The 24,019-nt window shown below is 45.7% G+C and overlaps 1 protein-coding gene across 2 annotated transcripts in view; it reads right to left on the bottom strand.

The window, feature by feature from the left end:
• Positions 1–542: 542 nt before the first annotated feature.
• Positions 543–24,019, bottom strand: part of LOC111173001 (zinc finger protein DPF3) — a 108,068-nt gene continuing 84,591 nt past the window's right edge. Inside the window, exons 7-9 of one of the 2 annotated variants that reach the window (XR_002644069.3) lie at positions 15,037–15,165; positions 10,764–12,152; positions 553–3,480 (exon numbers count right to left, since the gene is read on the bottom strand). Coding sequence is in view for 1 of the 2 variants with exons in the window: in XM_089907926.1 (XP_089764052.1) it covers positions 11,950–12,152; positions 15,037–15,165 (332 nt within the window). In the remaining variant the exon portion in view is untranslated. Of the gene's footprint in view, positions 12,153–15,036; positions 15,166–24,019 lie in introns of both variants that reach the window. The other variant, XM_089907926.1, reaches the window with a different exon arrangement.

Genomic DNA, 24,019 nt, shown 5'->3' on the forward strand with positions numbered 1-24,019 from the left:
TCTTTCTCATTCTCTGGCTCACATGTATACTTTCCCCCTCCCACTTGGTCAGTGATCACCTACAGACAGAAAGCACACACAGGCTTTGCCAACAACTCACCATCAGTTATTTGGAAAAGGCAGTCCCTGCCCTCAGGACCTGCCATTAGAGACATGAGATTCTCCTGGGTCTCCTCTATCCTTATTTACGCTGATACTATAGCTCCATGCTAGACATCTCGTCCCTACAAGCAGCCCAAAGACAGTCTCTACAAAGAAAGACTTAATCGTGAGGTAAAACACACTTTGGGTAGAAAGTGTTCGCCCATCAAAGTACCCTTTTCCAAGGTATAAAGCAGAAGGAAGATTTCAGGTGTTATCACTTCCCTCCTCAGAAGATCCTGAATCCTCTAGGTAACCTCTGAATTGGACCTAATGTCTCAAATGAGTCGCTGTAGGAAGTGGGTGTGTAATGAATGTGCAAAACTTCCTTTCTACACCAAGTACCTATAAGCAGATGAATGGGAAAAGAAAAGGTGATATATACATGCAATGGAGTATTATTCAACCTTAAAAAGGAATGGAATCCTGACATGTTACAACATGAATGAACCTTGAAGATACTATGCTAAGAGAAACAAGTCTGTCACAAAAGGACAAATATTGCATGATTCTACTTATATGATGTACCTAGAATAGTCAAATTCACAGAGTCAGAAAGTAGAATGGTGATTGCCAGGGGCTGGGGTGAGGGAGAAATGGAGAGTTAGTGTTTAATGGGTACAGAGTTTCAATTGAAGAAGATGAAAAAGTTCTGGAGTTGGATGGTGGTGATGGCTACACAACAATGTGAATGTAAATAATGCCGCTGACCATACACTTAAAAACAGTTACAATTTTAAATTGTATGTCATGTATATTTTGCCACAGTAAAAAAAAAAGAAAAAAGCCTAAGGAGGGTAGATTGGGGGAAAAGAATCCTTTTTACTGCTAGAGAAATGTATAAAGTCCATAATGAATGTCACAAGGTGACGTTCATTTCAAAGTAAGATAGAACATGCTAGCAGGAGCAACATGATGTCATGTTCCCTCTCCACCTGGCCTCAGCGTGAGCTGGCAATGCTCAGAGGGCAAGACCTGGCCCGAGAGGCTGGTCCTGTTCTCTCTGACCTGGAGGACCCAACAGAGAAGATGGGAGAAACCTATCTCAGGCAGGGGGGTGGTAGGTTTACACCTGCACCAACTGGCAGCTGGGGAGGCTACGTCACTACCTTTCAGGCAGTGGGAACAGTAACCTCTCAGCTTCTTCCAAGCACATGCTAAATCTTGCATTCTCGCGCAAGACTATCTTAGCACAGGTGCGACGGCAACATTGGACGGGTATATTAAGTCAGTATCCATAACTAGGCTCTCCATAAATCCATTTAGGCCATGGAGAGGTTGACAGTGGCCGTGGTGATGGTGGGTAGGTGACAGCAACTCTGGACTCAAAGCTCAGACGCTGGTACCAACCCTGGACATTGTTCACTTTCCAAGCCACCTCCTGTCAGCTAAGCCAGTGGCAACCTCTGTTCTAGACTGTGCTTCTAAATAAAACAATAGGGTTCAACAAATCCCGGGCATGCAGATGGGCAGCATCCTTTCAGGAGTCCCTTCTACAGGACGGTATGAAAGTAGAACTCATGCAGGATGAGGTTGGAAAAGCAAAATTTACAGAGATGCTATAGGAGCATTGGAAACAGACTTTTATTTAACAGAAACGTACACAAACTTGATACAAACCCTACATTATGCAAAGCTTTATCATGATTCTACACATGTTATAACTTGTGGGAGTTGGTTGGAGAGTGGATTATTATTATAATTATTAGCATCTCGAAAAAGGACATTTTCTCTCAGAAAATGTCAAAGGAAGGACTACAAAATGATACAGAGACCCTCCTGGTGATCTCCGCCAGGGACTGGCCTTGAAAGGGCTGGCAAGAAGTCCGTGCCCATCTAATCTGCCCTTGCAAAGGCGAAAGAGAGACTCTCGGGCTCAGAACCCCTTCACTAACACTGCCGCTCAAGACCTTTGCGGAGAGGAATATCCAGCGTTAGACTGCATTGATCATTATGACTCTGCTCGCCAGTGAGGGAAACTCAAGAGCATGAACGTGTAAGACTGGGAGTAGAACCCGGTGGCCCGGCCGGTCACCCCAGCTCCTTCACTAGGCCTCAGACACAATGCTGAATGCATTTCATAATCCACCTTCACTTCCACCAACATGGCCACAGAAGGACAGGTCAGACCACTCGCCTTTCTCCTTTTTACCCCCACCAGCAACTGAATTTGAGGCTTCCGTCTTTCAGGCTGGCCTTCCTTGCCTTGGGGACACCCAGCATCTCAGGCCCCCAAAGCCGGCTCCCTTTGCAAGTCTCCTCTAGGAGCTGTTAGGGAACAGAATTAATATCATCCCAGCTGATGTTTATTTTTTGTTCTTTTTCCCCTCTCTCTTTCTGCCTTCACTGTACTATTTTAAACAAAGCTGTCTTTGTTCAAATCTATTGAACTCGTAGAGATACATTTAATCGCTAGATGGAATTCCTTTCAGAGCTAGGCCTTGTCAGACATGATAACCAGGAGGCAGGCTGCTTCTTGACCTCAGATAAATGGGGCTTGCCTTGGGTGAGGGGAGAGTTTGTTTGTTTGTCTGTTTGTTTTGGGGGGAGCAGAGAGACTGCTGATAGCCCTTGTGGCTAATTTATTTCAGTCAAGTCTTAACACATAATCAAACACTTTTCAATAGACTTTTGAAGAAGAAGGAAAAAAAAAAACTGATCACTCCTCACTTACCACATCCAACTTGCAGAAATAAAAATACCTAAAGAACATACATGAATGGCTTTTTAAAAGCCTGAGAGAGCAGAGTTGATCTTTATTCTCTTATTAAAAACGTGGGCTACTTTTCCTTAGAGTTAATATGCAGTCTTTATTTTACATTAAGTCCTCTTTTGATTTTCACGTCTTCACAAAATTGCTTTTAACTTTTGAAGTTGAAGGTACTTTAAACAAAAATACTTGTGCCACAACAGCACCTTTTCTTTTAAATATTGAAATAAATAAAATAGTTAACTCTTTTTTCTTTTGTCAGTCTGTTTGTGTTCAGTTATTTCTATTGTAGAGCAATTCCAGTCTGACCTGGATACTTTCTCACAGACACTTACAGAAAATGTAATGGAGGATTTTAAAAAGAAAAAAAAAAAAAATCTTCTTATTGCACAAAGTGAGGCCATTCCAGAGACTTCTCTGAGCTGAGCTGAGTTGTGCTGGAGGCTTTTCCACAATCCAGGCTCCTGTGTTGGCGGAAACACATGCGCAGGAGGGGGCCAGGCAAGGGAAGAGGAAGAGAAGGAGGAGGAAGAGGAGGAGGAAGAGGTGCAAATCCTCGTGGCTTCTTTCCACCTTCTTCGGAAATGGCTTGCTTGAAGGACGCCAGAGTCCCCGGGCCATAGTGTGGACTGCAGAGGGAAAGGCAATGAAAGATAAAACAAAAAACAACAGCACAGGACAACTGCCTAAAAAAGAAAGATTTAAATTAAGGAAGTGGTGGAAATGAAATGAATTGAAAAAAAAAAAGAAAGAAAGAACGGAAACAACTAACTAATTGCCACATGAATGAGGCCACTGCTATGTACAACAAGAACCAGACTAGTGTTTCTTGTGCCTTTAACAACAGCAGCTCGAAATCAATCAGGAATGGGGCAGGTCAATTGCTCCTGGGCAACAGAATGACACAAGAAACAGGATGCAGCTGGATTTTTCAATTCCTAGGTGGCGTAGTAGGCAAAACTGGGTGTTGGCAAAATCTTTTTTTTTCTCCTCTACTTGGAAATGAAACAAACAATCTTCTCCCTGTTAAAATACTCCAGAAAGACCATTACGATATAATCTGTCGCCTATCACCTAAGTGGAAATGAGTAGTTTCTATGGTACAGGACCAGTTGCAGTCATAGAAAACCCCAACGGACGCCCCATTTGGTCTAAAGGCCAAAAGGACACTGCTTTGATGCATACACTCTCACCCCTAATCCTGCCCCAAGTGATTCCAAGGGTGTCAGAATTACTCAGACAGAGAATCAAGCCAAGATATCTGTTCCAGTCCTCAACTAGCCCCGTGATCCCAAGTGTCAGCCTTGGAACGTGGTGGCAGTTCAAACCCGGTGGGTCCTTTAGCCTGGATGGTTACCAACCAGGCATGGATTTTGCTTCTAGCCGAAACGAAATCTGCCAAGTTATCTTGGTCTTTGGAATGGAGTAGTCGGCACAAAGGAGTAAGCAAGAAAACCAAGTACTATCACATTTCACACCAGAAGCAGTTCTTGAGGGCAGAGGTGGGTGCCCCCAAGAGTGTCCAGCTCACTCTGAGTGGCGAGGGAAGGAGGAAAGCGGGGGCTGGGGGTGGGGTGGGGTCCAACTGGAAAGCGGCCAAGCCAGCAGGGAACAAAGTTCAAAATCAAATGAGCCAATCAGCCTCTTCCAAGTTGAAACTCCCCTTCCCATCCCCTATCTCTCCTAGTACCCAAGGCATGACTCACTGGTCAGGTGTATAGGACTGGATTAGATGGACTTCCAAAGCTAAGACTCTACCCATCCACCTGTGCTTTCAAAGGGAGGCTGAGAAAGGCCTCATTTCCACCCACCACCGAGCCCTCCCTCCACACCTGTTCCTGTTTCTTTCCTCTCCATCCCATCCCATCCCTCTGTCTCCTTCTCAGATATGCTTCTCTGCTGCCCCTTCCCAGGTTCCCCTCCTCTTCCCTCATGCTCATCTCTTCACTGTTCCACCTCATCTCTTCACTGTTCCACTCCTCCAGCCCCTTCACTCCAGTGACAGAACAGCTGGCCTTTCTCCAGACCTCCCAGAGAGCACCTGCCAAGTTGGGCTTTCAGTCAGACTTTCACCCCCTGCGAGGAGTCTTCCTGTCCCTATTCCAATGCCCCAGACCCCCTGGCCCCTCTGCCGCTCATTTGGTGAGTCTGTTTCATAACCATACCCCATGCCCTTTCCATTTCCTCAAATTTCTACCTTTGACCCCCCCAACACACACACACACACACACACACACACACACACACACACACACACACACATGGGTCTTCTTCTGCCCTACTTAAGCCATCTCGAAAACAGCTGGTTGGTTCCCAACTTTCTGCTCCTAAATCCACTTTCTCTTTCTGGGCCAACTGCAGGCCACTGGGAATGTCCTGCTATGTCTTGGTCTCCTCCTCTCGGTCCCCTTCAGGAGGCTTACTTTCCATCCCTCCACACATCTTCAACTTCCCCCTCACCCCATCCTCACGTCCTCATTCACTTCCCCCAACCCCACATCACTGCCTCCTGGCTCTCATCTACCTCCTCACTTGACCAATGGATGCTGTGTCCAGCTACAACTTCAACCTTTCTGCCAACAAAATTTCTTGAACATCCACTATGCATAGAATGAGACACTAAATCCTTCCACTAATTAGCTCAGAAACATTGCTCAGTTCTGTTTGTTTCAACAAATAATTATGGCACAATGGTGTCGGGTACTGTCCAAGGGACACGAATGACATCATCTTTGCCCTCGAGGAACACATATCTGTTTGATGAGAAAGACTACAAAAAGATCCTAGTATGTTGTAATAAGCACTAATCCCAGTGACATGAACAAAATGCTACAGAACAATACTTAAGCACTTTAAAAAAAATAATGTGATTTTTGCCATTTTACATGTTTCAGGTTGTGATTCCCAGCTTTGCTTTTTGTTGAGCTCTATCTCCATTCTCTCTGACAATAGACACTTTTGCCTACAGATTAAGTCGTCAAGCTAGAGCTCTTTGTTGATCTGGATGGCTTCCCCTAAGAAAATCTCCCTGACTACTGTGATTCCCAGCAAAAATAATCACATACCACCCCATGACACTCTTACACATTTTTAACTACTTATGAATATCTAGTCTGCCCAACTAGATTGCAAATAAATCCACTGGCCCCATGTTTAATTTCATCCTATCCTTCACAGGGCTGAGCTGCTATTACTCAGTCCCTAGCCACAAAATGAGTGAAAATATTTTCCTCCAAGGTCTACAAACATACTAGCCTGAACCTCAGCTTAAGGGCCAAATTTCTAAGTCACTCGTAATGCAGTAAATCAATCATGAACCCCCTGATACTATGCACTAAGAAGGATACAACCTCATTTCTGTGGTCTTCTTACCGAAAATGCATAACCTGCTTTCAGTCATTAGGAAACAGCACACAATCCTAAAGTGAAGGACTTCCTATGAAATGATAGCCAGTATTCTTCAAAGGTGTCAAGGTTATGAAGGTCAGAGAAAGACTGTGGAACTAACTACCCCAGATTAAAGAACTTTAAGAAAACATGACAACTAAACATAACATGTGATCCTGGATTGGACCCTGAACTAGAAAAAGGACATGAGTGAGACAATTGGCAAAACTTGAATAGAGTCTGTAGATTGTAGTACTGCCTCAACGTGAATTTCTTGGTTGTGGTCATTGTACTGTGGTTATTTGAAGACTCTGGGTAAAGAGTATGTGGGAATTCTTTGTATTGTTTGTGCAAGTTTTTTGTAAGTATGAACTTATTTCAAAACTTAAAAAAAAATTTAAGTCTTAGTCATTGGTTAAGGACCAGTGTTGAAATACTCTGGAAACCTAATTGCCAATGCTTTTTAGCCAATAAAAAGTTGGTAAAGTTTAGTTCTGACAGGGATCTTCCATCACTCTCAGGTGTTTTGTAACTCAATCAAGCTGAACGTTTTTTCCTGAACTGTTATTTTGAGTAAATGGTCAGAAATCACTTTTATTAAGTGCAACAGTATCATATAATTCAATGTTTCAGCGTTAGAAGTACTTGGGTATGTGAACAAAACACAGCCTGGAGTGTTCACTCCCTGCCGCCTCACCCCTCCCACCCTCACCCCCACCCTGATGTCACCATCAGCACATTGACTATTTAGAAAGCTCAACCTCAGTTCTTTGGGAAAGTTCATGAAGACTTAGACCTAACCTCTCAACAGGATTCTAAGATGATAACAGCTTGGGGGTTTTTTGGTTTGGTTTGGTTTTACAGCGTCGGATGCCTCTTCTCAATCCAGTAAGGTCTTGAATGAAAGGCCTCAAAGCCCTTGACTAATTTTACTCAAGAAATCTTCAAAGTGAGATCTGTGGAGACATCACTACAGCCTGAGGAAAGAGTATTAGAAGACCCAGATAACACCTACTGACCCTGGAACCTCAGACCAGTCATTTAACCTGAACGGACCTCAGTTTCCTCATAAGCAAAACGGAAATAAATAACATCTACTCTACCTAACGGGGTTGTTTTAAGAATCATGGTGAGGTAATGTTGGTTATATATTATGATAGGGTAAGGAACATCCATATCCTAGGGATAGAGAAACCATGGCAGAGATACACAGAAACAAACTCACATAGGAACTGAGTCCAGAACCCAGAACTTTTCTACTCTAGTCTTCTACTCACTGGATCAAAAATGCCTCACTCAGAAAATACACAACACGAGTAACGTCACTTCCAATGGCTGAACAAAATCCCCCACAGAAAAATTCCTAATACATGAGTCTGCTCAAACCTTAAGTTCAAGATCATATTCATCAGATGTAACAGGAGGCATATTGGGATAATATTAATTAACTTTATTCCACCATGAAGTGAGAACCTCCAAACGGTCTTTAGTTCTCTCCCCAAGTAATGATCTTGTGTTCCCTCAAGGGCTATATAAAGGCAGTGGGGCAATACCCATTAGGCGCAAAGAGAGATGCAAAGTAAGCAGGAAGACTTAAAGGGACACTATTGATGTGAACATCATATTTTTATTAAATCCTTCTCTCTAAAATACCAGCAGCAAATTGCACTGGTGACTTTAAAGTACCTATAAAAAATTAAATTAGCACTCACTCCCAGTGTTAATGGTGATTAGAGGGTCTAATCTCTACATAGTCTCAGTAACAGATGTAAAGGATTAGATTGTCCTAGGTAGGAAAAAACAACAGGTAGACAACAACGATAATCACCTTTACATCAGCAGTTCCCCCCAGGGGATTTGAATGTTGCAACAAATTTAGAAAGTTCTATTATCTTTGAATTCTCCTATCTTTGGGCGAGGTCTCAGAAAATTAGGTGACATTTCTGAAGGATTTGGGGTGGTGCTTTACTGACATGATGATAAAGGAAACTAGTCAGACCATTTTCATCCTGATGATTCTAATTTATTTTATATTAATATTTGAGTATCAGTACTTTTTTTAACAAAAGCAACAACAAAACGATAGATGCGCTGACTGCTCGCACAACTCTTGCAATTTCTGAGGTCGCAAAAAAGTAGATCTTTGTCCCTAACAGGCACCAGGAGGAACGTATGGGAATGATGATTTAGAAGATGAGCTCTCTATAAAATTCTGCACAGAATTTTAATTGGAGTTATCTTTTTGGGATCTAATTGCTTACTCTTCAGTTTTGAAATTGCTTTTAATAAAGCCACCTTTTAAAGGCCTGAGAAAAGGGAAGGGAGATATATGTGTATATATATATTTCCCATGTATATGCACGGGGCAGCACAGAGCAATAACAAAAGTAAATAGTATGAGTCCTGGGGTCAGGTTGCCAAGGACCAAAATCTGGCTCCTTATTAGCTGCAGGGCTTCAGGTGCATTCAATTACTAAGCCTCAGTTTCCTCATCTGTAAATTGTGGATAATACAAGCACCTACCTCACGGGTAGTCAAGAGGATTAAATGAACTATTCCAAGGGAAACAGAACAAGACCTGGCATATAAATGTTTGGCCATTGTTATATAAAGAAAGGAGGATAAAGATATAACAATGACCATCAAGGCATTTGGAAATCCAGGAAAGCCAGCTTCCTCCTCCTATGCCTCCTTTTAGAGTTTTCTTCCTTCCCCTTAAGACATTTTCCTCCAAAGCAATGTCCATTTTACCCTCTCAAATGTAACTCAGTCTCTCCGGGTTGACCTTTCTCAATGAAAAGTGAAAGATTTGAACTTGATTATCTTCAAAGTCCCTTCCAGTTCTTTTCCTGTTTTTTTAAAGGATGTAAGTTTTGAGTCTGTTGAAAGATACTGTTAGCAAGGTGAGACAAGGTACTCAGGCAATGCTAAGATGCATGACTATGCTCACCTTGGCTACACCAACTGAGAAAGATGAGGATACCTGCCACCTCTAGCAAGAGACACTGAAGATCAAGCTATACTAGTAAAACTAAAATAGATAAGCAATAGCCATCCTCAGATAAATCTTTCCATGGGAGTTTGTTTAGACAGTTCATTATTGGTTCTCCCTCAGAACCCCAAGCTAGACTCTGAAATTAGGTGACTTTTTATAATTTGTTTTGATTATGTGGGTTTTTTAAAATTTCAAGTTCAAAGTCAAGCTGTCATTGAGAATTTCAGGACTACAAACAACTGTTGGGTTGGCCAAAAAGTTCGTTCAGGTTTTTCCATACGCTCTTACAGAAAAACCCGAACGAACTTTTTGGCGAACCCAATACAAGATTACAAATGACAGTATAGATTGGTTGGACATATTTTTATTAATGTAGAAGCTCACATTTTACCAGTGAGAGCAAGTTGTAATGCTGTGAATCCAATGTCTGAGTCAAAGTAACAGAACAGATGAAGTAAAGAGGTGGAGGATGACAGCAAGAGCAGGTTGTATCCCCTAAGCAGAAACCAACTGGAACCAACTACGTTGGCTTTTTCACACACGTGAGCACGTAGGAATATTACAATGTTGGAGGTTTATGCCATATTTCCTAGGAACAGGGCCACCTACAGATTAGGTAGAACATCCCCAAAGTGGGTGATGTGGTTCCTTTCATTCTCTCACAACTGAGCACAAACGCCCAGGAGAGCACTTACACATTTCAAGCAGGAGGAAAGTGGAAGCCCTGTCTGTCTCAGGCTACCAGGGAAGCACAAGGAGTCCTTTTGTTGGTTTCTTTGCTTGGTCCTTTCTTCTGTTGGGTTGGTTTGTTATTTCAATGAGAGGTCTAATTCGTGAGGTTCTGCAAAGGCTGGATTGTCAAAGCAGGTCTTCCCAGACACTTACAGCCTGTTGCCTGGGCAGCCTCTTGGATCTCCCAACCCAAGCCAAAGGGCAGTGCCTACATCTCTGGACCTACGCTCTCATGAAGGCCGGAGACCCTGACCACACTTGGTGGGAGCTTAGAATCTTCAAATCAACTAGGTTGAATGTTGTGCCTAATCCGAGATCTTTCATTTGGATGCATCCCCCTGGCTGTTGAATTGGTAACTGGAGCAAGGAACTCCACCCTAGACATGCAGCCCCCTCAATTTCTACCCAAGGACAGCAGCCAACTCGAACCTCAGTTCCCTGGACTTTGCTTCCAGGTATGGCCAAGGAAGGCAGAGTTAGCCAAGCACTCCCCAGCCGTTTTCTCTTGCAGTTGAAGCCAGAAGTCCACCATTCTCCACACACAGCCTCCCAGAGCCCAAGCAAGCCTCAGATCCCACACCTAGGCCCGGGCCCACATAGGTATGCATGCACACACAGACAGCAGATGGCTGGGTAGAAGATGTTCCAGTGGCCACTCCCACACGAATAAAGGGGTCCGAACCCAGAAAAACAAAAGACAAGTTAGGAGCGGGGGAAAGGAAAAAAAGAAAGAAGGAATAAACTTAAAACAACTATGATGGTTTTCCCTTATTGTAAGACACGTCAGCCAGGACATACCTTTTGACTAGGACCGCACAGCTGTTCATCCTTGGGACTGGCTGGCCAACAAGGTAGATGGTCTTCATCACCCCAGGGGCCTTGAGCAAGTGTTGCTTTGGTTTATTTCAGGAGGTGCTACTGGAAACATAAAACAAAGTGCCTGGAGGGCACTATAAAAAATAGAAGAAATATGGGAGACTTGATCATCCAATGGGTATTTATACGTTTTTAAACAGGGGCAAGGGGAGAGGGAAATCTACTGTGAAGTAACGTCCTTTCTTCCATGAGCGCGGCCTCGGGTGGTTTGGTCACTGTTGAGTCCAGGACTTTCTGCTTATACTCCATTCCTGTGTTTGGAAATTGCTCTCCACCAGGAGGAAAGTGAGGAAAAAACCAGCAACAAGAAAACAGCAGCTCTGCTGATGGAGAAGGAGGATCCCACAGGCGCTGCAGGTCAGGGCCCAGGAGCTGGACGGGGGCCACACACAGGCTGCCCGTCTTCTCAGGAACTGCTGGCATGTTCTCGCAAGCAGAGAGGAAGATGGAAAGGTCGGGGGAGGAGAAATGGGGAGGGGGTCTGCCGTGGGGAGCCACCAGCTCCGTGGGGTACCAAGTGCCATCCTCTCCCATCAAGGAAATCCTCCCCCATACAGGCTTTCTTCTAAACAGGATATTACTTCAGTTTCTTTGATTTCCCTTCTCTCTCTCTCTGTCTCAAAAAAAAAAAAAAAAAAAAAAAAAGGCCTGCTTCTAATCATAGCTAGAAGATATAAAATATCATTTTTTAACATTATTGGTTCTTTGTTTCCAAACCCAATGTTCCTCCTCTCTTCGTTTTGCCAATAAATAGGAAAACTGAGGAAATCAACTCTGCTCATGTCAAAAAGATCCCCTCCCCCCAAAAAACGAGATAATCCGCCTAACTTCCCATTTCTATGGAAAATAAATAGTACATCACGATGCCATCTCTCTGAAGGACTGTTATTCTTTCTTTTGTTCTGTTTTGTTTCAGTAGTCTGTGTTTCTGCTGTATGTACCCTAAGTAAAGGGAAGGAGGGGGGACAAGTGGAAAGTGAGAGGAAAAAGCAAGGATGAAGGGAAAACCTAAATTGTCTTTCATTAAAAAAATATATATATCAGAACCAGAGCAATGACCAAAGTCACAGGGTGATGGCTAATTGCCCAGAAAGTCCATTCCGTGCGTTTAGCAACTGCCCTTTTTATCTGCTGTGGGCGAACCCCGGCCACTGCGGCGTCCTCGGCAGGAGCGAGGCTCTTCCAAATCGTCCTCATCAAAGCCGTGGAAAGTTGAGGTGTCACTTTCTGACGTGGAACCGAATAAGTCCTCCGTGGTGCGTGCTGCGGCCGCTGCCTCCTTCTCCTTCCTGCCTTCTCCTCCCAAATGAGCTGACATGTATGATGAATATATCAGCACATGGGTTAAGCAACAGACAGCATTATTAATATTCTTATTACATTATTACAGTGTTATTCTTAATAGCAAAATCATAAACCATTTCACACCAAAAGGGATCAACTGGGTGTGTCACCTGGTGACGGGGGTTTGGGGTAACGGGACAAAGCCAACATTTCCAGGGAAAAGGATTCTCCCCTCCCTGAAAAGGCATCATCTCTACCATAATATATTTGTCCACAGCTCTGACAGCGCAAGATTCAACCACGATCTTTCTTTCTTCTCTTCCGAAGGCACACATTCGCATGCACGCTCGCTCAACCCACCCCAGACAATGCGTTTCCTTGGTGGTTTTTAAGCCTGGTTGGTATTTCTTTGGTGTTTTCAGTTGGCGTTTCTTTGCACAGTGTTTGTCCTTCACTTTGACAGTCAGCTTTACAAAGGTATTACTGTCAGATAACCCAGTCAAGGTGGTTAAGCCTCCATCCGTTTTATTTTTATTTTTACCCGTTTCTAATCCCATTCTTTCCATACCCTTTCAATTCTGCCCTTACATCATGTAGTTCATTTGCACTGAAAGCAAAAAGAAGTTGGAAAGTCTGATAAGTGGTAGGTAATAAAAGAGTCTCCCATTTTCTTTAACCACTGGAGGACATTTCTGTGATCTGCACCCCACACACGTGCACATACACATACACGTGTGTGTGCACACAGGCATGCACGCACACACACCAGGCCCTAAACACACCCAGGTCTGAGTTACTCCAGATCCAGAAAGTCCAGGGTTGTCAAATCTAACTCAGAGCACTGAGAAAGTGGGAAGTAGGGGTGGAAAAGCCAAATAAAAGACTGTATCCTGAAGTCTATAAAACTCCGGTAGAAACTTTTTCACGTTCCAAATGGGCCTCAGGACTGCCCCCGGTGAGGTCATAAGGCACCACTTAGGGTGCCAATTTCCGGAATCTCACTTTTTCTCCCAGGAAAAGTAGGTAGTGGGGTAGATGGGAAGGAAAAGACAGCTCTTCCGAGCTCCACACTCTTCCTTGGAAGGACTCCAGGGAGGCCCTAGAGAAGAAGTATTGGCCCACCTGCCTTAACAAGCATATCCCATGGGCTAATGCCACCTGCTTATTCCCAAGGTGTTGACTATTTCAGGAACATCGGAGTCAGACCTTGACTAAATTATCCACCAAAATTAATCCCTGGCAAATGCAATGAGAACACCTAGGCTGGTATAAAATGGCCCCCTCAGTCACATAGCAGACAGATCCTTGGAAGAAGAAGCTGAGTAAAGGCTGTGAAGAGAGAAGCTTTGTATAGAAAAAACCAACTGCCCACTTCTGGTCCCCCACGGATCAGATCCAAGTACCCGTCTTTTGTAGGAAAGGGAGAGGAGAAATTTCAGAAGTTTTCACTGAGAATTCTGAAGCTGCCTTCTCTAACTCATCCCAAACCCATAGCAGTCCATAAAATTCTGCCTAGAGTATCTTGCCACCAAGTAACTTTGTTGCTGGTGGTAGAGATTTTGTCTGATCGCTTGCTTTTTAAAAATGCTGAAGTGAATTTCATTTGTTTCATTTTCTTTTTGAGTACCTAAATCCCTCCACTATCACATGGGTCCTCTCTTCTAAGCTGGCACCAGTAGGATAAAGAGTTCAACGTTAGGTATCATGTTTGGCAAGTGAAGGAATTGACAGAATTGCACAGATGGGCCACCCTGTCAGGGTCCTTAAGGGCTAAATGCGGAGGGTTGTATGCAGTAAAAACCACAGTGCTTTTCCAATTACTGATTTGCTGTTCAAGACAGTCTTAAAGCTTAAACAACCCAAAACCAAATACAAAAGGACTAAAGCTAATGTCTGCGGACGGAGCGAGGGAAGAGCTGAGCTGCTATAGTAAAGCCGGGTGTGGTCATCTCAGGCCTTCTCTCAGGACTAGGAGTAGAACAGATGCTGGGTAGAGAGGTGGGAAGGAGCCATGACTCCTGGCTGGTGGAACGAACCACCCAACCAAACTGTATTTCACCTACTAGTCAGCAGTTGATGAGACTAAAGATGAGTCTGAAACCTTCTCTCCTCCCTGCCTTGCACTTTGGCTTCGTTATAACATAAAACAATATGAAAAGCCAACCACGATCCAGCGTAAAATAATGGAATTGGAAAGCAAAACAGCTTGCACAAAACTTGAAGACCTGTGCTCATTCTAAGAGTGGAAGAACAAGGCCAATTTTAGTCACTGAATAGATTGAAGATGAAAATTCAAAACATGCCAAGTCAACTGCAGAGGAGTCCTAAGAACACCTGCCCTTTGCCTCCTTGATCGACCGGGCTCTCTTTTGCTTTCCACATGAGAAAATGGGATAAGTGGCCAATGGGGTGGCATCTATGCAGCTACCCAGGAGCGCAGGGGTCTGTGCCCCCCACAGCTCCAGATGTGGCTGCTCTCCCAGTATTCACGTTTCCACATTCTTCCGGTTTGCCCCGGGCACTTCTGCAGAACCAACGCACCTCTTTGTTACGGGCACGTCACCCGATACAAGGAAGCACGTTGCCTGTGTCTCCGGGTGTTTCCACACTGTCTCACTGTCGTCCACAACAACACACACAAAGAAATATCCACCTCACAGAAAGGCTGGACAGACAAAAGCCCAAACCTTCTTCTTTCCCTTTTCCCCAGGTCCCAGGGCATAACTTCTAGTTCTTAAGCCTCAAGAAGAAACAAATCAAAATAACCTGAAAACCCATCTCCACTCGAAGTATCATCACCGTCACTTCTGCACCCACCCTTCAGCCCCTGACCCCCACAAGATGGCAGAGAGGTGCGAGTGGAAGAGTTCCTGGTCTGTGGGCACATGATGCGAGAAGGGGCCGCACTCACCAGAGCGTCCACAGTCTGCACAGGATACCAGCTCTTCCGGCCTCCCACTCTTCTTGTTCATGTTAGAACCCCCCAAGCAGAAGTCACAGTAGTTATTGGGAATGACTGTCCCATCCGGTCCTTTCTGGGCTGTGGAAACATTTTTTTAAAAATCCAGTGTTAGGCTCTGGTGAGTCTCCACCGGCCCCTCTTCTCCCATGGTATGGCAGAATCTGCTCCAGAAAGAATATGAAGTTTAGAATCTGAGGTTTTGTTACAACCAAGTTGTTAACTTGGGCAAAGTTTTCTTTATGATTCTCCTCGGTTCAACCGTACCAATGTCTTGCAAGCCATCCAGAGCTGAGTTTGATTGTAATATTTGTCAGCTCTGTGTTTTTATAGAAACTACTCTGCTCTTCTGATTGGATCCCTGGATCAGCGAAGCATCCAGAAGGCCTTACCAACCAAGTGAACTTCTCTCATCCCTGAACAATGAGCCCTTGGGACCCAAACATCAGATGGTAACCATCGACAGTGGTGTGACTAGAGGAAGACAGAAAGGTCACTACCTAGGCCTTGCCCTTGGGAAAGATGCTCTCATTTAGGAGATATTCCTTCTGTCTCTGAAAAGGAAAACAAAGAAGCACTGATGGGGGATCATTTGCAGGAAGGACCCTGAAGATGCTCTGGGGGACTCTGATGCACCTGTGGGCAGGTACACAGGTGTCCACTCTTGTTCAGCCCCATCTCCCTGAAGTCCAGACTTGTTGGTCATGGAAAGCACCCAGGACTAGTTAATCAGCAGACCCCAAGTGCCTAGAATCAGAACTGAACACTTAGCTCAGCCTCATACCGGAGATGGGTTGAACGGTGAGTTAGTGAGCATATCGGAGGCTTAAGACTTCCATAAGCCACCCTTACGGAAAGGCCCTACACAAAGACAAAGGAATATCTTGGGACATGATTTTAAAAACAAAGCCTCGTGAAAACAGCACATGTCCTCAAGCACTGAAATCTCAGTGTCTAGGGGCTGGTTAAAAAGCCGTGGACAGGTTCTTTGCATGAGAAGAAATCCTTCCATTTTACTTGTTTTTTGATCCCTATTGTGGACATTTCTTGGTCATGTTAAAGCTCCCTGTTTGTGACTAAGAAGAAAAGTCTCTCTGTTTATGGGATCAGCCTAAACCACCGGGGTATCTTCCTCTCGCCTATCCCCAATGTCTGCCCCTATCGTTCATTATTCACTGCCTAACATTACTCAGGGTACAAATCTGTAAAAGGAAGCAGATATGTGAGCAGAAATACCATCCAGACAGTAAGTGATAAACGGATTCACCGACTTTAATATGATTCCCCCTGGCCTCCGCTTCCTCCATGCTTCTGCTTTGCCTCTAGGAATAGAAAAACTTACCTGGGGAAGGCGGAAGACAAAAGCTCACAGAATTGCATTATAGAGGGTTAATCCATTTATCAGTTGCTATTTGGATTGTTTAATCAGTTTCTAAGTCATTGATTTTCATCTTCAGGGAGGCAGACAATTCTCTGCAAGAAAAATGTGGGCTGTTTGTGGCAGACAGAGGAGGGGGCCACACCCTGTGGCCTGCGGAGTGTGGGTTTTTCTTCATCAGTCACTGCATCTCAAAGACAGATGTGTGTCATACAGAATGGTTTTGCAAATAACCTCCAAAAAGCAGGACGTCCGCAAAAATTTTATTCTGCCTATAAAATTTTCATTGCCCAAATCCAGAAAGAAGTCCCTTTCTTCTTTCTTTCTCAGTTGCCATCTTAACCACTTTTAGAACTCTCTCGGGACTTCCCTGGTGGTCCAGTGGTTGGGACTTTGCCTTTCAATGCAGGGAGTGCAGGTTCAATCCCTGGTCCGGGAGCTAAGATCCCACATGCCTCTCAGCCAAAAAACCAAAGCATAAAACAGAAGTAATATTGTAACAAATTCAATAAAGACTTTTTAAATGGTCTGCATCAAAAAAAAAAAAAAAAGAACTCTCTTAAGAAAATCCAAGTATGTCTATGAAGCAAATAAACTCGGGGTTTCCTGATTAAGCGACTATCATGGAAATCAATCAAAAGATGAACAGTAAGAAGAAGTGGGTTATATTAAATGTACGGGCTGAGTGTAAAACAGAGCTAAGTTTCATGATTGCTATGAACTAGATATAAAATGTGGAGATGCCGATCACAACTTACGTAGCTTCCTGCATGAAGAGTGGTCAAAGAATCCCATGTATATCATCACACTAAACCTCTCAGGAAGCCCAGTCTCATCACCTACCTCCTGTTCTCTTCGGGACCCCCTTTTAGGCCAGATTTTCTCCCCTTTCACAAAATCTTTAAGCAACAAAGAATCTGGTTTTTCTCCAACACACTATTCCTTGTGATTTATGAGGACGAAGAAGTAGAATATAGAGTATAAGAATGCCCAGATAATTCTACAGTTTTCACCACCAACAGACCATTGGTAGAACACCCTACCGAATCAGGGACTCTAATATGGCAAGAAATAAAAAATTCAGAAACAATCTAGTAAAGCAAAGCAGACAGTGATGGAGAAATCAATCCTATGGAGAAAGACCAATGGAAGAGGATTTAATTCACCTGATGAAGAGAAGCTTCCGAGGAGACTGAAGCAGAGCAGGGTCCCCGCATATATTTGTTGGTTATACAAAGCTCCTGGCCAAAGGGATGAAAATGGTGATGAACTTCCAGCTGCAGGCCCTGGTGTGTACAGTTGTGACATGCCAGGTGAGCGGGTACCATTTTAGTCCAGCGAGGGCCCAGTGTAGAAAGTGATAGTGAGCAGTTAGACTTCATTTTCCAGTGAAATCCTTTCCACTTCAGTTCCTACTCTCCCCTCACAACAGTGAGCTCAAGCTTCCTTCCATCTTGGTAAAATGGCATGGGATGGACTAATCAATAGGTTTCACCTCTGGTTCTCGTACATTTTGGGGTATTTAGGATTAGTGAGGGTTCTCCCATGGAGCTCTCCCAAGTCCCCAGCCAGAAATGACCAGTCAGGCCTTAGGGAGAGCACGCTGTTGACATTGCTTCTATGGCCCTTCGCTTGTCTATACATGTATACACCTGCCTCATCACCCCATATTCAGTGGTTTACTCCTTCAGATCAGGGACCACATCCAACCCATTGTTGGAAAACCTATGTGTCCTGCACACAGGAAATGGTTAACAATGATGTGTGAGATGAATGGCTTAGAAAAGGATGGCAGAGAGGTAGGTAGGCAGCCCAGTGATGCCTTGGGAGCTCCTCCTAGGGGGACTGAGGCAGAGTTATCTGTCACTCTGAATATCACTCACTGCCCGGTTTATTTCCCCAGTCTCCAAAATGAAGAGCTGGTCCACGTCCAAATGGACGGTCGGTCATCTGGCCTGGGTCATGTCTAGCTCCCCGAGTACACAGAGTGGGTGGCCGAGAGCCCTGGGTTGCTGGAAGAATAACACTGTACTATTCCCTACTCTGGTAGGTGAGACATCGTCCTGCACACAGACATACAGGAAAAGTATAAGACTAGGACTCGCTGTCTCTTGAGAAGGGGACACCAGTTTGTGCCTACCCACCCAGCGCCCCCCATTCAACTGTTTGTTGAGAAGATGAAGCAGACACATATGACACCACAAAATGGTGACAGATCTTACGCTGATGCTTTACACACACTATTTCATTGATTCTCACAAGCATTTTGTGAAGTAGGGAGCAGTTGACAGATGAGGTAACTGAAGCCCAAAGAGATTAAGGGGCTGGCTTCAAGCCCCAGATAAGAAGTGGAGGAAGCGGGATTCACCCCCGGGGTTGCCTGTGTCCTCAGAGACTCTTGTCTCTAATCACATTTCTCTGCCTCCGGGAAGTCCAGAGCCAACGTTGCATATATAATATTTCATAAACGTGATTCACCCAGTACTTTCTTTGGGAAGCCCAAAGTGATAAAAAGTATTGAGATTGGCCTGATGAAGCGGAAATTCCCTTTGAACTTAAGTTTAATGTCTCTACCACTGTAATCCATCCCGGTGGCCCCAGTTATTGTCATATACTCCGTGAAAACACTTCTCCAAAGAATTCCAGAGGCTCATGAAGGAATTTTTTTAAGTAAAGCTCACACCGTGGCTTTATTGGCCTTTGGCCTGACCCATCCGTGAGCAATTTCCTGGCACCGTCTATGAGGTCATTATAAAAAGGATTTTGCTATAAATAGGAAGCTCGCCCAGACCTTGCAAGTGCATTTAAATAGAGATTCTGCTTCCGCTTATGGGAAATTGAGTCCCACTTTATAGAGCAAGATGACGGGGAGGCCAAAGACCCGAGTGGTATCTCGATGGCAGCGTCCGCGATGATGCCTTTGGTTTTCTGTTGATGAATGTTCATGGGCTGAGATCATATAAGCGATGCAAGGAAGCTGCTGAGAAAAGAAAGTGAGCCTTGAGAGTTTAGGGGTTTACCTGGGGGGCGGGAGGGGAATAAGTTTAAAAAGCTCAAAGGAAAACAAATGGAAATCAGAACAAAGTTCATGAGGAAATCCCCCAAAATAATAATAATAATAACAGAAGGTGGGAGGGAACATTCAAATAAATCAACCCAAGAGAAAGGAAAAGCCAAGCCCCAAAGAGTCCCACCAGCGCACTCGGGAAAGGGTGAGCAGTCATTCTGGAACGGCAGTGTGGCACATGACCATACTACAGGGTTCTTTACTTCAGTCAGGCCACGTGTCGAGGGCAAACAAGGCCCCTAGACAGGGCTGTCTTTTCCCCTTTCAGCCTGATTTCTGCCGCAATACGCCTGCCTGCCGCTCAAGAGGAACATGAGCGATGGGCACAGGCTGGCCACAAGCAGCAGCCCTTCACCTGCTTCTGCCGAGACCAGAGCTGCAGCCCTAGTGTCCTAGGGAAAGAGGAAGCAAGCCAGAAGTTTAGGCTCCTCCATGGCACATCCACGAAAGCGTGACTTCACATCCTGGGCAGACGCTCCGACCGCCTGCCAGGGCCTGGTGTGCACAGACGCGGGGCCATGTCCCGTGCCCGCCACCCAGCCTGACCCCAGCCCCAGGCCAGCAGCTGTCTCCCCAGAGCCCGCTAGCAGGGGTGTGCAGCGCTCCGGGACCCCAGGGGCACAGAGAAGAGCCCTCCAGGAGGCGCTGTGCCTCTCCTCGCTCCCCTCACTCATTCCCCCACCACCCTCCACGGCTGACAGTTCCGTCCCTCCACGGGTCTGACATGTTGCCATGGCAACCAGAATCCTGGGCTCCAGCAGCCTCTGGTCTTGCCACCTGTTATTACTTCATCTCTCAAGTGTAAAGCATCCTAGCCTGGTGCCATTTGGCGGTGCAGAGCGCATCTTCGGAGGACGAAGTAAAAAGAAGGGGAAAGGAAAAGACGGAAAGCGGAAGGCAGCCTCAGGCTGACCACACAGGGCACACTGGACAGGCCAGGCTGGAGGAGGAAGCTGCGGAGACGGGGCGGGAGGGGAGGGAGGGGGTGAGCCGACGTGCCTTCCCTTCAGAATCAGCGAGCAGGCCTCAGCTGGAGGCCACTGCCACAGCCTGCTCCCTTCCACCCAGCCTTTAATGAGGGACCCGGGAGGGGCGGGGGAGGCAGCGGAAGGCTGAGGCTGTGAAGAGATCCGTGCTGGGCCCAAGTGGAGTAAAGCCAGGAGAGGGTTAAAGTGGCAAGATAAAGACTGTGGGGAAGGCTGGACCAGAGGGCACACAGAGCCTCCAAGCCTGGATAAATGGCCTTAATTCTCATGCTCTCGCTCACCCCACCCCTTACGTGTTTACTCATATAAATTATCCCCAAGGCCTGACACCTTTTTTCATTGCTTCCCTAGAACTGATGAAAAAATAAATCCCACGGATCCAAGGAATAAAAATGTTGGGCTTCCATTCAGGCTGGTTCTTCTTGGCCACCTAATAGCAACTCTGGTCCCACCCTGGGGCTCCAGAAGGAAGACAAATTATGCCTTCCTCCCTGAATGTGGAAGGCGGGGCAGCTGGGGAGCCCGGTGGGGGAAACGAACACCGGGGTCCACTCAGCACATGACCGTCAGACCTCATGCACCATTCTGCCACCTGGCATTGCGCACAGGGTGGGTGTATGATAGGGATTTAGGAGGGGGTACTGCTAATGCAGAATGATTCCAGGCCCCGAGATTAGTCCCCCTGGAGACGAGAAGGCCGAGGGCTGATTTAATAAGCCTTTGGGTTTATGGATGGGCCTAAGTCACCGTATTGTCAAAGACAACAGGAGACAGAAGGAGCTGAAATGGCAGTGCACGCTACCAGAAAGCTGGACACGAGCGCGATTCAGCAGTTAAAGGCACGGTCGCAGAAGCAGGCTTCTCTGGAGAGGCGTCTGCACCTGGGAAGGTGTCCCTGGCCCAGGTTTCTTCAAGTGCAGGCCCATCTAGAGGCAAGAGAATATGCTAGATGTCTTAAGTCCCCTTTTAGGCCTATTATTTGAGGATTATAATAGGGCAAAAGAAGAGCGAAGTTTTTCAAACCCAGAGGAACTCAGCCTTTCATCCTTGCTTCATATTTGTGTACACATCTCTCTCCCTATTAGCCGTGAGCTCCCTGAGGGCAGGAGCGGTGTCTTTAATCTCTGAATCCCCAACACCTGGCACAGTGATTGACACAGAACTGACAATAAATACTTAATGAAAGGATGGCAAATCTTCACAGAGGCTTTTGGGAGGGGAAAAAAAACACAACTGCCAGGCAAAGGGAAGTGAAAGACCAGGAATTCAGTGGATGTAAAGTGTCCCGAGTACTCAGTGACCATCCTAAGGCACTGCCAGCATCAGTCCTGCCCATAACAGGGGACATAAAGAGCGAGGGGCAAGGCTTCCCTGGTGGCGCAGTGGTTAAGAAACCGCCTGTCAATGCCGGGGACATGGGTTCGAGCCCTGGTCCGGGAAGATCCCACATGCCACAGAGCAACTAAGCCCGTGTGCCACAACTACTGAGCCTGCGCTCTAGAGCCCACGAGGCACAACTGCTGAGCCCGCGCGCCTAGAGCCCGTGCTCCGCAACAAGAGAAGCCACTGCAATGAGAAGCCCACGCACCACGACAAAGAGTAGCCCCCACTCGCCACAACTAGAGAAAGCCCTCGTGCAGCAACAAAGACCCAATGCAGCCAAAAATAAATAAATAATTTATTTAAAAAAAAAAAAAAAGAGTGAGGGGCAGAAGCAACATAAAGAGTGGGGGAGCCCACTGGAGAGAATAAAGTGGTGGTGGAGAAAGCCAGTGGGTGTGCCCTCCCACGGGAATCCTCTCCTTTAGGCATTTCTTGGAAAACCAGGATGGAAGGAGTTAAGAACTCCCAGGCTCATTTGGCCCCCAGGGCCCCTTGAACCTCATGTTTGGTCTCTTGCCAGGAGCCCCAAACCCTCCAGTGAGAATATAGGCCCTGTCTTACTATGTGCTTTGGTAGCTGTAGAATCTTTCTAAAAATGTTAAATGTGTGTCAGTCATCCCACCCTTCCTTGTACCTATCTCCTTTTCCTCTATCTTTATGGAACACAAAACTCATACTGTTAGACACACACCTTGTAAATATTTACTCCAAGACACTGTGCTGTAAAATCAGAAATCACGTGTCTGCTCACACTGATGTCTCCATCTTAATGGATGTATCTGGTTAGAGTTGCCACTTGCCAGGAGTTTGGACACCATGTCACTACTTCTGGGACTAGATGGTCACATGACCCTTCGGTAATGTCCTTTGTGCTCCAGCCTTAGGCCAGCAACCCCAGGTCTGTTACTGACGCTTCGGAAGAGTGAGAAGAAGACTAAGCAAAGTTGATTACTTTTCTCAGTGCTGATTAAGGAAAGCACAAGATGTTTCCATTTTCCAGTGGCAGGTCATGTGGGTCAGATCATGCCCTGGTGTAGCAACTTGTTATTGCCACCAAATGAGTCAGTTGAGGGGGAAAACGTTTCACTTGAGAGGAACTATGTCAAAAGGGCTGTGAATGAAGTGGTGTCATTCCCCTGAGAGAGATGCAGGACATCCCAGTGCTGTAGAGCAGGATAAGCCTCGTCTGCTTCAGTTGTCAGGATATTATTATTGTGATGGCAGAATTCAGCAAGCTCCCTTCCTCTCTTGCTCAGCCTTGCCCCTCTCCACCCCTCGTCACCACCACCTCCACAGGACTCGGGTATGTCAACCCCAACAGTCCACAAGGGACCAGCATTTTCTGTGTCCTTCAGACTAAAAAGCAGTACTCAGGGAAAAGAAAAGGATGAGTCTCAAGCATCAGACCTGAGGGTGAGGAGAGAGTCAAGGGACCACAGAGCTGACAGGCAGCCCAGCCCAGAGATGAGGGCCCAGACCAGGAACACACCCAGAAAGCAAACTGGGAAGAGGGTGCTGGGAGCCACAGAGACATTTGCCCGTGGTAGGACAGGGCCTTAGGAAAAGAATGAAAACCAAGTTTCTCCCCCCAGATTGAACAATGCAACCTGTTTCCTGGTTACCTGACTCGGTGCATCCAAAAGTAAAAAGAATTAAAGGGAAACACAGCTTGGCCATCGGTCTTTGAAAGCTGGATTTCTCTAAGGCAGTGGTCCACATAGTTCACATGACTTCTTAAAAATGCAAATTCTAGGCCTCCACCACTGACCTACTGAATCCAAAATTCTGGGGTGGGAGATCCGGAAGTCTGCGTTTTAAGGAACAGGTGATTCTGATGTGCTCAAGCTGGAGGACCACGGCTCTGAGACACATGACGGTCATATCACATTGTGTCATACACATCTGTTAGTGCTGTGCTGTATATGAATTAATTTATTTCAGCATTGCATAACCCTATGATACAGAGGCATTAGTGTTCTGATTTTACACAGATGATACTTAAGGAGTGACTTGTCTAAAGTCACGCTACATTGGTCCTGAACCCGGGCAGTGTGGCTCTTAGCTGGCCCACCTGATACTATCCTGCCACGGGTACATACAACAACACACCCGAGGGAACTC

This window comes from Delphinapterus leucas, chromosome 2 (genome assembly GCF_059928025.1).
Source record: "Delphinapterus leucas isolate spDelLeu-1000000601 "Yukka" chromosome 2, BTC_Dleu_Yukka2, whole genome shotgun sequence".
Taxonomy (NCBI): domain Eukaryota; kingdom Metazoa; phylum Chordata; class Mammalia; order Artiodactyla; family Monodontidae; genus Delphinapterus; species Delphinapterus leucas.